Source organism: Phaethon lepturus, unplaced genomic scaffold (genome assembly GCF_000687285.1).
Source record: "Phaethon lepturus isolate BGI_N335 unplaced genomic scaffold, ASM68728v1 scaffold19592, whole genome shotgun sequence".
NCBI classification, from domain to species: Eukaryota; Metazoa; Chordata; class Aves; order Phaethontiformes; family Phaethontidae; genus Phaethon; species Phaethon lepturus.
The window spans coordinates 5569-21208 of NW_010521446.1; the positions used below are offsets into that span (position 1 = coordinate 5569).

General features: G+C 45.1%; 1 protein-coding gene across 4 annotated transcripts; it reads right to left on the reverse strand.

The window, feature by feature from the left end:
• Nucleotides 1–1397: 1397 nt before the first annotated feature.
• FZR1 (fizzy/cell division cycle 20 related 1 (Drosophila)) lies at nt 1398–10136 on the reverse strand. 4 transcript variants are annotated; one of them, XM_010281526.1, is made up of 13 exons: nt 10011–10136; nt 8781–8906; nt 7959–8022; nt 7429–7556; nt 6891–6973; nt 6288–6471; nt 6013–6078; nt 5429–5531; nt 4576–4760; nt 3446–3679; nt 3260–3364; nt 2329–2421; nt 1398–1439 (listed from the first exon to the last, which is right to left on the reverse strand). In XM_010281526.1, exons 1-13 carry the CDS (start codon nt 10077–10079, stop codon nt 1398–1400), a joined length of 1482 nt encoding a protein of 493 aa, XP_010279828.1. In that variant the 5' UTR covers nt 10080–10136. The 4 variants fall into 4 exon arrangements, with proteins under 4 accessions (XP_010279828.1, XP_010279829.1, XP_010279827.1 ...); XM_010281527.1 differs by having other exon boundaries at nt 8781–8902; nt 10007–10079; XM_010281525.1 differs by having other exon boundaries at nt 2314–2421; nt 8781–8902; nt 10007–10079.
• Nucleotides 10137–15640: the final 5504 nt, after the last annotated feature.

The following is a 15640-nucleotide window of genomic DNA, read 5'->3' on the forward strand; positions in this document are numbered from 1 at the left end:
ATACACAGCCAGGAAAATCCAAATGAGAACAGGAAATAGCACTCACATCCCAGTGCACCAGAGAGGGCACGAGGCAGGCAGGAGCCAGGCGCACGCAGGGAGAGCATTGGCACATGTACAAAGTAAGACAGGAATAGGCTGCTGCAAGCATCACAGCTTCTCTTTAAATTAAAAGCAACACATACACACAAGTGCTTTGCATCACATCCCACAGCACCCATCACACAGGCTCCAAACACACAAGCAGGCACTCTCTTCCTATACAACTTAAACAAAAAAAACAACAACAGGTCCCTGGCTTTGTCTTGGAGATAAAAAAAGCAACACTTCTTCCTTGCTTTAGAAAAAGAACCCCCCTCTCACCCAGACGTGGTGTTTCGCCCCTTCCAGAAGAGCCAGAAGAGGCCATGCTCTCTCCAAATAACAGATCCACATGCATTGTTTTGTTTCTCAAACACATCTCAACTGCTTTTGTCCTCAGGAAGACTCCAGAGCAACCAGCCTGCCACAAACGGCACTGTGGGAAGCTCCACATGCATGGTGGTTGGTGGGTTGGGTTTTTTTTTTTTAAAAGCCATTGTTTTGCCTCTCTGTTAACTAAAAGGATCAGCCCAGAACATGCAATAGCAATTTCAGAACTTTCTGAATGTTCTCCCTCTGAGGTGCAGCCTCTTCAAGCCTCCTCCAAATTTTAGAGCCTAAAAGTGTATTTGTTTGAAGGCAAATGTCAAACATGCCAAAAATCAAGCTGTCTTATGGGAATGATAGTATCAAGTACTACAGTACCTATTTAGGGGAAAAAAAGAAGAAAAAAAGGAAAATAAGCAGTTCTCCAGTTTCCTCATGTAATGGGGATGCCAGGCTATAAACAATGCCCTTAAATAATCAGAAAGGCTAACGCCCAGCCTGGAGTCTAGCCTCCTTGCACTCGTCTGGCTGGCTCCTACCTCCGAAGATGTCCATCTGGGGACAGAGGGACCCAGAGCAGCATGTTAAACCCGTTCCCACAGAGGCAAGGATGCTCTCGTCTCTCCTAAGAGGGGACAACACAGCAGCTGGGATGGCCTTGGTCTGGTCTCAGTGGTCCAAGTCATACATGCTTTCTCCACTATACATGAGGGTTGGAAAATGCTGGTTTAGCATTTCTCTTGTACCTGTTCCCCCTTTACAAAGGATGAATCCGTAAACCTTTGGCCATTCCCTCCCCAATCCCATCCCAAATACTGCCCAGCGTGGTTCACAAGCACGTATTTAATTAGCGTCTGTTGGGTCCATCCTCCAGTCCCACTGGCACTCCCTCCCCTTCTGGCTGATCGTTCGGGGTTCCACGCACACCAAGGTAGTGGTTTTATCCTGGTATGTCAGGCTGTAGTCTCCTGGGTCGCAGTATATGGGCTTTATCGTATCCTGGTGAAGAGGTTGAGAACAGATACAGACTCCTGACAAGAAAAGACAAAGCAGGTGCTAAGTACTCCACAGGTGTACTGCAGCGTTACCCCATGTGCTTTTGTGCTTGGTTGTGGGATTTTTTGGGGGGAGGTTGTTTGGTGGTTTTTGGGTATTGTTTTTTTTTAAGTAAAATAACTGCTCATCTGGTGAGGTATCTCTAGCTCAGGGCATGATCTCAGCTCACCATTCAAAGTCCAATACCATAAATATTCCCGTGGGTTTTTTTGCCACTGATAACAAGGAGCAGGGCAGGCAAGTATGCCATTCCCACAGCTTTGCAGGAAGCTGTACCCCAGAGCCATCAGAAACCAAGGGGACACCCAGCAGTGAGCAACGCCAGCTCCCCACAGCTCACTCCTTAAGATCTCTGCCATCCTCCACTGCCTCTGCCAGACATCCAGAAAAGCTCTCAGAGCATCTGGCACAAACCGCTTTTGGTGACAGTGAGTTGTCAGTGGCAGCATCCACGATCCCATTTCCATCCAAGCCACCATTTTAAGCGGTGTTGTAAGGAACGAGAGGATAATCATCTCTGAGGACCGGGTCAGTTCACAGCAGCATGCTAGCAGGGAGGATGGTGGGCTCAGTGCGAGCTCCCTGAAACGCTGCTATGTTCAACAGCCCTGTAATAGCCAGGAGAAGGATGTTCTGTCACACTCCCTTGGGCACACAAAGGCAACCTTTTATTTCATCTGATGACTACAAATCCCTTTATATCTCAAAGTTTAACCCTTCACTGCATCCAGCTCTCTATCTGCAGAATATGGTGAAGAGATCAGAGGCAAGGCAGCAGAACAGAGCAAACTTGGACTGAATCCATCCCCATCCATCCCCATCCTGCAGGACACAGCTGCAGCCATCCACACCACACATCCTTACCTTTGTCGAGCGAGTTTTACTGAAGACATTCCAGAAGCGCAAGGTCTCATCTCCAGCTCCTGTAACTATAGCCTCCCCATCAGGGGACATTGCCTAAGGCCAAGAGAGAGCAACCTTTAGCATCTGTTACATTTTTGAGGTTGAAAACAAATCTTCATTGGAAGATGAGAGAGATTTAACTCTCCTTCCTACTTGGCTGGTGGTGAGAAGCCGAACAACTACCTCTGCTTTCATGTGCCTTATTCAGCCTCAGTAGGTGCCAGCTTGAGCACTTCCATCTTACTTATGCAGCTGTGGAACACATGGGTGGAATTATCATAAAAAGGATTCTTGTGCTAAGAAATCCAAGCCATTTGTAATTGAGGCTATTCCTCCCCAGATTATAAATACGTGTTAAGGCAGGAAGTGTGATATGACTGGCATTTGCCGGCTCTTAGTCAGGTACGTTGGAATCTACCTCACAAAACTGTATCAGCATATTTATCATCTCTGTTATGAATCCGCTGAAAGCCCTAAGTAACAGTAACAAAGCAGGTATGAGATCAATGTGGATTAACTGCACCAATCATTTTAATGACAAATTAGGAAGAATGAAAGCATCAAATTCTTCCCCTGCTGGCAGTCACTAGTGAAAAAGTCTACAAGTCTTAAGGGAACAGGAAGAGATGCTTGTGCTTCCTCAGAGTTTTGGCAGGCTTTGCTATTCATTAATAAAGCCTCACATTTCCATAGCAGCAAATCAAAGCATCCCTTGCAGGCAAGGAAACCAGATACAGAGCATTTTTCACTGCTTGTAGGGCAGCATTCATACCTCCACCTCGACTTACAGACAGCTTACAGTGCCACTGGTACTGTGGCTTTGTGTCTCATCTCGGCACATGCACAGCCAGATAAGCAGCTACAGAAGTTTTCAGACATGACCATCACTTACCAGATACAAGACTCGGTACGAGTGCCCTGTTAGCTTTGCTACTTGAGTTAACGAGGGGTATTTCCAGACGAGGATCTGGTTCTGTGAGTATCCATGGGTACTCACCTGAAAGGGGAGAGGAAAATGCACATCATGCTTCCTAACACAAGACAGCTCAGCAGCAGGACTGCACGGGAAGGAACTTACTAGCTCGTTGGCATGTTTCGACCAGGCCAGGTTGCACACTTGGGACCCAGTGTCAATGCACTGCAAAGGCTGCCCGGTGAGCGTGTTCCAGAAGCGTATGCAGCGGTCAGCTGTCCCACCACCAGAGGCAAGGAGTCCGTGCTGGTGTGGAGACCAGGCAATAGCTTTTACTGCTGCAAGATGCTCTGTGTATTGTTGGACAGGACTCAGACTGGAGTGATTCCAGACAAGGAGCTGACGGAGAGGAAAGACGTGATCAAACTTGCGCTGCAGTCACATGTCTGCAACACCCACAAGCCATGATGTTGCACTGTGACTAATGGGGGCAGTTGGGCAACAAGATGATTTTCCACAGCTCTGCCCAAGCACATGCATTTCCACTCTGCACCTGCAGCCCTGAAGCCAGTCCCACCCTGCCACCAAGCTCAATGGAGGAGCCATTCCACCACTGGGCCACAAGGAAGCTAACAGTCCTTAAGTTACGCTTATGAAGCCAAAGACACAGTGTCACTGAACGTGAACTCAAACCCTTCTTTTGTCTTTATGGCTGTATTGTTCCAGAACACATTTAGAAATACGCTCAAGTTCATTAGCAGTTATTCTGAGCAGGAGGAATTCTGTACAACCATGCTGTCACACAGACACTGGGCAAATTCACTACCTAGCAACCCGCTCCAAAGGGCTCTGAACACTTTCTCCATAACAGATGCTTCTTCCATATGGTGCTCAGTGAACTACAAGCCTGCATTATAGGTACTGGAACTTATATAGCTCTAAATTCTGTTTCCTTCTGCATACATAAACATTATTGCAACGAACTTGACTATATGCTACCTAAACAAAGTCAGGAAGCACAGCTTAGCAGTAGCTTTGTTGAACTCAACCCCCTAAGCCAAGCTATAGATTTAATTAGCCAAATACAGAAGCAAAATTAAATTTGCCTTCTTAATTTTATTAGAGAGAGGAGACTGAGTAGAAGCTTAGCATGATTTATGTTTGGACACAGTCCACCAACCGAAACAAAAGCCCCTTTCAGAGAGGCCAAATATCTTTGAAGAAAGGGGGTCTGACATTTCTAGATGAAGATCTAGAAACACTGAGCCTCACATGACTCCTTGGAAGTACTATACCTTATTATCATTTCCTCCAGAGGCCAGAAGCTGGTGGTCTGTAGACCATTTGAGCCCACAGACCTCCTGCCGGTGGCCCTGGAGCCGCCGCTCAGACTGCAGGGGTGGGGTGCGGATGTCCCTCTGAAGGATCATCCTGTCTCGACTCCCAGAAGACAGCTGGTCCGCATTCCACGCCAAGGCACCTGTAACGCAGGCAGAGCGTAACAGTATGTTGTGGGAGTCCTGCGGGAGCAGGTAGGCAGAACACAGCCACCACAGTTGCCAAGGTTTTTTAAAAAAATAAAAAAAATAGATCAGTGCTTACAAACCTCCCTTATATCCACTGTCTGAAGTCCTAGAATAGTGTACAAAGAAAGATTAACCTGCACAAGCTTACTGAAGGTATCACTAATCCCATTTCACAGTGCAGTAAAGCACACAAATAGGACTCAGAAGGTGCCCTGACTTCCCAAACCTCACTCCAGTGTTCAGATTCAAGACGCCTCTGACCAAAAAAAAAAAAAAAGTCCCCGCAGAATAAGGGAACTGGAAATCTCAGTGTAAAGCAGCCTGCCTGCAGGGCTGAAACCGGAAGCCAGCAGCAGTGAAAAAAGATGTTGTAACCAAACCTAAAATGCCTCAGACACAGAGGAAACACCTGTTGTAGTACTCAAACACCACCACACCCAAGATCAGAACACCACAATTATTAGATGATAATATTTTTAGGACTGCTCAAGACATAGCAGTGGATAAATATCAACTCTGGTACTTTGAGTTCTGATATTTCAAGCAGATCCCTCGCTTACAAGGAAACAGTTCAATCATGAAGAAATGAAACATGTGAAACCTCTGCCTCCCACCTCCTTACCGACTCTGGCTGTGTGCCCCTCTAGCATGGAGAGCTTTTTTCCTGCAGCTGCATCCCAGATCTGTACAAAGCCCTTGTGAGTGCCAACAGCTACCAAGTTCCCCTAGACAAACAGAAAACCATGATCAGTAACACCAGTAAGTAAAGACAGACTTAAAACAAAAGCTAGAAGCTAAGGAAAAGACTTGAGATAAATCCCACAAGATGGAAAGCATCCAGAGTTCTTCCATCTTACATCTTTTCCCTACTGAGAGGGCCAAGCAGCCTGGCTGGAATGTATTTATTGTAACATCTTATTGACAAGAGCTGGAGAAACCAACAGGCTCTTTCCCCTCCCACACCTCTTAGCACATGCCTTGAGAACGTCAAGATACAAGAGGTTGCTCTCTATCCCCTCTCATTTAGCAGAGAAAAATAGTGCACACTGGAAAACACATTTGATTTGTGGTGCATACAGGGAGTTTGGGGAAATCCAGGAAAACCACCCAAGAAGTTAAAATCTGTGAGGAAGAGCTATATGGCTACAATGATAGTGTCTAAACCACAAGCATTTCAGCTGTCATTGTTGACAATGTTATACTGACCCGTTCTGACCAGCCCACAGATGTTACAGAATCTCCTTCCACAGAGAGATCACACAGTCGGGTTACCTTGAAAGCACGACAGAATGGAGTAAGAAACACTTGTTATTGTCATACTACACTATTAACTGTCTCACAGACTAGTACCTAGGTTGGGGCAGAGCGTTACAAGTGCTGAATCCCTCACCCAGTACATTCCATAGCTCTGAAAGATGCTATAGCTGGAAAAAACCTATAGCAACAGGTACTTCCCTCTCCAGACACTGATGATCATTTACCTGGCTAGTACAAGCACTCCACAGGTAAACACAAGTCCCGAGGCCAACACTGAGGACGTTAAGAGAGGACCAGTCCACCAGATTCAAGTAGAAGTCGTCCTGCAGCTCTGGGGCATCCAGCACCTTGAAAGGAATCTTTGAGATCTTCCGTGTTGGTTTTCGAGGTGATCTTAGCAGCTTCTGACTGTTTACCAAAACAGATATAAAAACAACTACAGGACCTTACACATCACAGCAGATGGGAGACACAGATGTAGCCACTTTTTAGAGCATGCCTGGATTTCTACAGAAATGCACAAAGAGGCCACAAAATTCTTTCCAGCAGGTAAAACTGGAAGGAATTAGGTTCCGCTTCTATAAAGGAGCTAGGGAGCAAAAAGGTAAATTGACTACGGAAAGTTGGCCAAGATGTATTAAGTATCTAGGCAGGTTGGGAACCTGCAGAAACTCCTAGAGCCTGACTGTCCCTACTTATTTTCTCCCCAGATTTCCAAAACCAATTCACATAGCAATTTTGGGTGCCTTGGAAAGAAGCCCTGGAGAACCTCACTGAATCCTGTCCCAACCCTTCCCTCCTCACAGTCTGTGAAGAATCATTATTACCTTTTGTTGCTGACAGGAGACAGGGAATATGGTGAAACCTCATTGCCATCATCTGGACTAGAGCGTTTTGTGCTGAGTGAATACTGCATAAAGAAAACACATCTAGTAAGAACACCAGCATGCCCAAGACCCAGAGGATCAATCGCAACATGCAGTGGTGCCCCATGCCTAACTAACTCCGACACCCACAGTTAGACTTCCCAGACTTTTCAGTTCCTCCCTTTTCCAGGTGCTGTGGAACCATACAAAAACCTCATCTCCACTGAAGTCCAAAGACTTGATTTGGTCATTTACCACACTGCCCAAAAAAACTTGGTTCCAACTCAGCTTCCCTGACAGTACAGAAATAGGAAGTACATAGCTTGGTGCAGATACTTACGTTCTCTTTGCAGGCCACGAAATTTTGTTATCAACAGCTTACCTTAGTCAATACCAACATAAACTCACTTGCACTAGCAGCTTGGCAGAACAGTCTGCTTCGTTCCTGTGACGCACATGCGTGACCTTCATTGCTTTTAATGCAAAGTAACCAACTTACAGTGAAGAGAGACTTCTTCTCCGGGGTGGATGGCTGGAGCCTCCTGTCTTCCGTCTGTGGGTCTTGCACCTTCTCGATCCCTGCTCCTAAGAGTTCGTTCTTGAGCAAGGCAGAGTAAGCAAGGCCATCTGTGAACACAAACGAGCGCTTAGGCAGAGAACTCTGAAGCAGCAAACAGTTCTGCAGGGAGTGCCAGGACCACATCTGCCTGACTTGTACATTCACAGGGCCTCTTAATAAGCCTGGGGCCCCAGTTTGGAATAAAGATTAGCAGCAAGCTTCCCCTCCTTCCACTCCATTAGGAAAGTGCTTCCATGGCACAATAAATCAAGGGATACAAATAGCCTCTCGCTTCCCAGACGTTCGTCAGAAGCCTGGTATTTACTCTTGTGATGTGGGCATTTCCTAACACACCAGCATGAGTTTTTGCATCAGCATGAAAGTGCCAGCATGCCCTTGATTTCCAAACTTGCCAACAGTTTGAAATAAAAGCTGTAGGCATGGTACAAGTGGTAGAAAGGTGTCCTCACCTTTGCCATTGTCCGATGTAGCATCCTTCGCTTTTCTGTTTTGACTTGGTGATTTTTCATTTTCCTGAAAGGGAGAAACATGCTATCACCATACAGAAACCTCAAGATATATGGTAAAATAACAAACAAAGAAGTCTCCTGGACTGGTGAGACCCCACCTGCAGTGCTGCATCCAGCTCTGGAGCCCTCAGCACAGGAAAGACATGGACCTGTTGGAGCGGGTCCAGAGGAGGCCACAAAAGTAATCAGAGGGATGGAATACCTCTGCTGAGGGCAGGCTGAGAGATCAGCCTGGAGAAGGGGAGGCTCCACAGAGACCTTACTGCAGCCTTCCAGTACTTAAAGGGTGTTAGAAAGACAGGGACAGACTTTTTAGCAGGGCCTGTTGCGATAGGACAAGGGGTAATTGTTTTAAACTACAAGAGGGCAGATTTCAGCTAGATAGATGGAAGAAATTTTTCACAACGAGGGTGGTGAATCCCTGGCCCAGGTTGCCCAGAGACGTGGTAGATGCCCCATCCCTGGAAACATTCCAGGTCAGGTTGGACGGGGCTCTGAGCAACCTGATCTAGTTGAAGCTGTCGCAGCACATGGCAGGGGGGTTGGACTAGATGGCCTTGAAAGGCCCCTTCGAACCCAAAGATTCTATGATTCTATGGCCGCAAGGGCAGCCTGTTTGAAGACATGCACTCAAAGGAACTCTTTTGGTGCAGCAGAAGAGCACGGTGCACAAAATAAGCAGACCGATTATGCCAGCCAAAACAAAATGCACCACTTCCTCACTTCCAAGACTGAGCTGTAGGGGAGGGAAGCAAAACTTACATTTATTCTGTGGAAGTTGATGCTCCAGTTGGCCCCAGCTCTTGAAGGAATGAATCTGTCACCATGCTTACTAGGAGAAGACATTGGAGAATTGGAAGGCGTCAGGGTTCTTCTCATCTCTGCTACCTGCATTAAAGAATAAGACACACACAATAACAAGTGTTGATCACAGCAGGGGTCTGAAAAACGTCAATGAGGTCTTGTCAAAGCCGTATATGCTTAAGTAGAAAAGCCAAGCGTTAGTTTATCCCTTTAACAGAATGAGTAAGCACAGAGTCCAACTGTCATGGGAACTTCTGTCAAAAGAAGCAATTAAACAGCCTCTTTCTCACTGCACCTTCTCAAGCTGACATTGTCAAGGCAGACACGTGGAAGGCTGGAGTGGGGCTGGCTCCTTGCAGGGTGAGCAGCAGATTCATCAACTGCAGTCACATTCTTTTTCAGAGAGTAATTTATGTTGGAAAGGACCCCAGCTGAGAACAGGGAGAATTTCACAGTTACATTGAAGGTCACAGCCCCATCCAGTTGATTTTTTAGCATCTCCAAGGACAATGACCCCACAAGCTCCCCGTTGCAGTTTTTCAATGCCCTGACTGTGAACATTTTTCCCTAACACCTAACTGGAATTCCCTCTGTTGCAGCTTGTGTCCCTTGCCTCTAATCCTTCCACTGCCTATCTCTGAAGAGAGTCTGACTCCATTTTCTCCATAACCACCCACCACGTAGTTGAAAACAACAACTTCATCCCTCATCTTCTGAGCCTCAGTCTTCTCTAGGCTGAGCAACACAGGTCTCCTCATCTTCCTGCTCCAGCCTGCTGATCATCTTGGTGGCCTCCACTGGACTTGCTCTATCTTGTCAAGTCCTACAGTTGGTTTGCTTGTTAGACCCCAACTGTTTACATTCCACACATATTTACTGAGATTATTTCATAAAAAGGTATATATTGATACATAAAAGTATCTTTACTCCTTTTTGCAACCTGAACTGACTTTATAAGTTCAAAAGTTTTGTTGAAGTCAAGTTATTCTGTTATTCCTAGAAGAGCTCAGGAACGACATCTGCTCACAGCCCAATGAAAGACTAAGGTTTGCTTCAAAGAGGTCCCATATCTTTGAAAAGCTCAAGTGAAAACAGTCACAGGCAAGACAGACTGTGACTGAGTCTTAATAAAGACTGACAACTTAATAGTCAGACTAAGGCCATTTAGCATAGCCCATTTGCACTTACGCAAGGCATTGTGTTTTCATTCTGTATGTTGATTTGGCGTAGGAGACGTCTCTCGTAATCCTGGTCCATGGTGGAAAGCAGAGGGGCTGGGGAGTTCAGAAGGCTCAGGAATTTATATTCATGAAGTTCAATCTTCAATCTGCTGCAACAGACAGGGGAAGAAAAACACAAAAAAATATTACACCCCTTCATATAGAAGCAGCCTCTTCAGAATCTCCTAAAAGCCTGTTCTTCAAACTTGAGACCACTTTTCCTATCCAGAGCGTTGGTATCAAACTTGTGTGATACAGCACAAGACTCCTAAAGAAAGTGCTTTTCTGTATTTTTGCCCTTGGTTGCTGACTCGCATGAGCAGACACCCAGGATTTTGTGCCTGGCAGGATCTCAGCAGGCAACCGCCACAACTGGAGCAGACTGCGATACACAGAACAGTTCATATGAACTGCAGCAGTACAGTTTAATGCACCTTCGGTACTCAGGCATGGTAAAACCAGACACCTATAGCCTATCCCACCACAGCCAGAGCCATGCCTCGAGCCAGAGGCATGACAGCAGCGCACACCACTATGCTGAAGCTAGCTGGGATACTTTTAGCCATGTTAGAAGTACTGCAGACTTCCAGTATCACACACTGCAGGAACACAGGCAGCTATGGACTAGGTAGCCCCCTGGGTTAACGTTCAAGATCTGATGCCCACGCTGTCCCAAATACTCCTCTTGGCTAGCATAAAGCTAGCTCACTTATGGCTATACAGTCTACAAGCAACGTTAAGCATCTTTCAAACATGCATTTTGGGACAGGGCTGCTTCATAGCCTAGGTTTAAATTACAACATGCATGTTGTAAAAAAAAAAATAAATTAGATAACACTTCTGCAAGGATATGTAGTCACAGCCCTCCTCTGAGCTCTGAAGGGCACAGTCCAGCATCGTTAGTGCTCAGCCTCCCCAGCTCACACCTCATGCTCTGTCCACCGCTCACTTTGACACAAAAATGCCAGCGCCACAGTTGGTCTTTCAACCCAAGATAAACATCTTCAAAGAAAAAGGTGGAATTAACACACATGCCACACAAAAAATCCCCATGATACACAGGCATCTGGAAGCTGTGCAGAATGTAAAGGGATTTTCATTTGCTATTATTGTATAAACATTTACAGCAGCTGGCTGGAGTCCCAGCTACACAAATGGAGTTGCCTCAAGACACAAACTTGTGGCAAAGTCCAGGAAGTGACTGCACACAAATGGCTGTGCTGGGAGAAAGTTGTCCAGGGACAAGCTACACACTGCCACACTCAGGGCCTGCCACGAACTGCCTTCAGCCTCCTCCGCCAGCAGGTAAGGTTTGCCCTGAAAAGGTTCACCTCCAAGAACAGAAAACCTACCCAGGGTTAACTGTTACAAATTGGAGGCAAATTACCAAGTTAAAAGGGGTACAGCAGCACATGCTATAACCCAGCAAGATGTGATTAAGTAATTACAATATTCTATGAAATTAGCTTGAAAGCAAGATAAAGCACACAAACTCTGGATTAGTCACCTATTAGCTAGCAGTGCTACCTTCCTTATATCCAAGCCATTTGTTAGCACTGAGACTGGGACTTCTTACAAATGCTGAAATGCAGAGGCCTTCCTTGCCATTAAGCATGCCAACGCTTTTACAGGAGCATCCCTGACATAGATAGTGCCAAGTTGTTTCTGAGTATACCTGCTTACCTCTGCCACCTCCTCCCCCAAGCTTTTTTCTTTTCTAATTTAATACATTTCTCCCATATGTTCTTTCAGACACAAAACTGGAAAAGCTACTGAATTTACCAGTAATCCGCTTCCACCAAATGAAGAGTCAGAGATGGCATTATTGTGAGTGAAAAGTTAGAAAAGTCTGTGATGTTATTAACAAAGGAGGTTAAAAAAACCCAACATAATGCATCCCATGTCAAACACTCTCCCTCACTTTGTAGTTTACGTACCACTATCCTTACCCATGATCTTCCAAATCTACCTTAGAAGTCAACAGGACCCCTCAAACCAAGCATTTCAACAAAATGCTGCTCCCTCCCCCACCTCCCCCCCCCCCCCCCCCCCCCCCCCCCCCCCTTTTTTTTTGAACACCATGAATTTGAGACATCAGCTTGCAGAACCCACACAAGGAGCGTGATCAGCAAGGGAGCACCATACATTTCAAGTATCCTCCCAAAATGGCTCAACACAGGATTCGTGAGAGATCTAGATCCAGTTACATAGCAATGTGACATTTTTAATTCTGGATACGAAACACATTTGCTTTTAGAGCTTTTCATTTGAGTTCCTGTCTACACAAATTTTGACTACAACTTCTAATCTAATCTAATCAGAATTTCTGATTCACTTTAGCATACACAAAGTGAACAGAAGAGACTGCATAGGCAGAACAAGGCAATAATACTGATAAGCCCCAAACAACCTTTTTCAGGTTTCAGATGCTTCAGAAAAAAAAGCATCAACATAACATTAATTGTATTTGAATTACCAAGACATCCTTTACCCCCCTTCGGCCCTGTCTAAATTTGGAAATATATTCAGTTTTCACATTTAAAAGTACTCCTGCCTTTGGCATTCTCAGAGTCTCTCACTTTCATCAGCACTTCTCATATTTAACACTTACCCACCCAATTACCTTCCAGTTTGAAGAAGGGCACAAGCAATTTCTGGAACAAAAAGGGGTCAGGGACTGTCTGGCTCTTGCTCTCCTCAGGTAGGCCACATCTTTAACTGACAGAGCCAATACAGCCTACGTTTGTTACGCCAACTCCAACACTTGCTGAGAAATCCAGATCGGTACAGGCTGCCTCTCAAAACAGAGAAACAATTCTGCAAAATAACTGCATTCATTTCCCTGCCAACCCTGGCATTCTGCGTGCTGGCTTATAAAAAAGCAGATCCATACTGAGAAAAAAAATATTGAAGTATTTGAATACATTAAGGTTGGGTCAATAAAAAGAACAAAACGCATTTGTTCAGCCCTATAACTTTGCTTAGAAATATTGTTCTGAAAGTAACGCAAACTGATAAAATTCAAAATTTAGAAGAAATTCAAAGATAGGACGTAAGGTGCATGAAGAAAATAAAGTCAGTCAGAATACAAGTTCTTCCCTAGGAATCAAAAAAACTCCAAACCCCACCTTTCTTCTGCAAGCACAAGCTACATAATTAGTAACAAAATAGTATCCAAAAAGACACATAGCTCCTCAAGATCTTTTATTTTTTCACCTAAAAGAGAACTTACAGCCCACATACTGGCAAAGCCTTTCTTACTTGCTTCAGGGGAAATGGAAAGCCCACCCACTTCCCACAGACAAATGCAGAGTTAGCAAGAGCCTACCTAAAACCAGAGATGCTACCTTCTCTTTCGGCCTGTATTTAATGGCACAGGTTTTGAGGTGAAAACATGTCATTTTTCAGGTGCTGAATACTTACAAGCTCTCAGGAAGAGCCCCACAATTTACCAAGGGGAAAAGGATGGAGTAAACAAGTACTTAGTCCTCTAAGTCATGAGCAGCAGGATTTGAAATCAAACCCAGATGTCCCGCTTCCCCAAAGCCAAAGTTTTCATCTTCCAATGATTTATTTAAAACCCATTACTAGGCAACACTTGCAAATCAACAAGTTAAAGACCTCAGCTGGCAACAGAAGTGGCAGTCCATCTACCCCTGCACCTCCTTTGTGCCAGCTCCGGCCCTTGCCCGACCACACCACGCGCCAGTTTAGTTCACCGAGGCGACAAAATACTAACTCAGCCCCAAAGAGCAGACCCTTTCTGCTGGTTTAGTAAGCAGCACCTCCACCTCAGCCTGGAGTATTACAAGAGTATTTCCATTTATGGATTCTTCTATTTCCTAGACTTTTGAACAAGCTGTACAGGGGAAAAAAAAAAAAAAGACAACTAAAATATAGCATTTTTGCTATGAAATAGTCAAGCCTATGACAAATGCATGCAGATTCACAGCACTAAAGCAGACATCAGCAAGGAGTAAGATACTCTGTGCTTGGCCAAGCTCAAGCAGATCTCATCCACATTTAACCCAGAGGAACAAAGTTTACATATTATGCCAAACAACCAGTCTTTCAAGTAACTAGCCCCCTTTCAAAAACAGCAGTAGTGCAAAAAGCTAGAGACTTATGTAAGTTTTACCAATATTTACCTTTTAAAGCTACAAGTATGCAACTTCCTATCCAGCAATTTACTAAGGTATTAGTGTGAAAAGCATTTATAAAATTAACCATTTACAAAAGTAACCCCTACAAATGGAAGCAGGTAAAGCTTTATTTCAAAACAAAATATAAGCTTTGTTGCCTCGCACTTGTCAAAGAAAATTGTTCACAGCCAGGTATTGCACAGAGACCGCACCACCAGCAATGACAAAATTACTTAAGTGTTACAGTGACACACGACATCTCCACCCTTAAGCTTCACTCTTGAAGGCAGCAGAGATTTTTCAATACTCCACCAATAAACCAAGATTCTGTATTAATTCAAGAACCATCACATTGCATCACTGTATTTCAGAGCGTAAACATATTGCTGTATGTAACATACAGTAGGTGACTACTCCTCACTGAAGGTCCTGCAAAAATCCATGTTATTTCTGTGTTTCCAAAGCATCCTGCAAACCAGCACCTCCTGCCCAGGGAGCTCGCAAACTCCTTTATACACTTGCTGCTATCAGCTCTAGAATGCCCCTATTCCAGAAATGCCAACTTTTAGATGACTGACAACAGGCACAAACAGAATTCAAGTTTGATTTGAAAAGCCAAGTGGCTCAAAGGCATAGCCAGGACATTGTTTTCATCTCCTGTCTGCACCGAGCCTCCCAGTAGGTACCAGTAGTATAGAAGCTCAAGATGCTGCAATTCCATTCTAAGCTTAGGACACAAGCGGTACGCACAGCTCTATCTGTGCCTCCTTCCACCTCCAGCATCAGAAAATACCACCGCTTCCCCACAGGCAAGGGCCCAACCTGTAATTCAGATTGGAGGTGACAAACGTTTGACTTTCTGCAGCTCACTGCACCGCCACCTGCGCCCACAGACAAGCTCCAAGACTTCCCACTGCCCTCCAAGTCAGCTTCTGAAGCTTATTTAAGGCTTTGTGTCTACCTTTTCAAAGCAATGTACAGTCCTACCAAGATGACAGAGGAACTCTGACCAGCAAACCCCAGGGCAACAGTGCTAATTTAGGACACTCAGGTCAGAGTGCTGCAGAAAGCCTGTGTGAGCCAAGGATGAAGCATTCACGACAAAGACTTCTGTACGTGACACGGACTTTTTGTGTGCCAGCAGGAACTCAGGGTTGTAACACCTTCAGGAAACAGTAAAATCTCTGGAAGAGCCTTTAGTAAAATCAAACACCCCTCTCCACTAATAAATCTTCTCAGTACACCATTACAAGCCCAAATGTTTTTCACCAGGATTTTCAACAAAACAGTTGTTCTTAGATGCAAGCCCCCATCTGAGGGGAACACTCCAGGAAGTTTACCGAGAACATCGCTACTGCTGGCTCTTCTACGTGGATGATGCTCAGATATCACCATCACTCTCAGCACAGATGTTTTTCCTAAATCCCCGTTCTCTCCATAACTGGAAGAAAAGAAA

Bases quoted from the DNA above. Each gene is read 5' to 3' on its own strand.
- FZR1 (XM_010281525.1), bottom strand. From the start codon at position 10,079: ATGGACCAGGATTACGAGAGACGTCTCCTACGCCAAATCAACATACAG. The intron at 6,472-6,890 runs GTAATAATGATT...TTTGGTAAACAG, and splicing joins TCTCCTGTCAGCAACAAAAG to TCAGAAGCTGCTAAGATCAC. The intron at 4,761-5,428 runs GTAAGGAGGTGG...CCTGCGTTACAG, and splicing joins GGGGCACACAGCCAGAGTCG to GTGCCTTGGCGTGGAATGCG.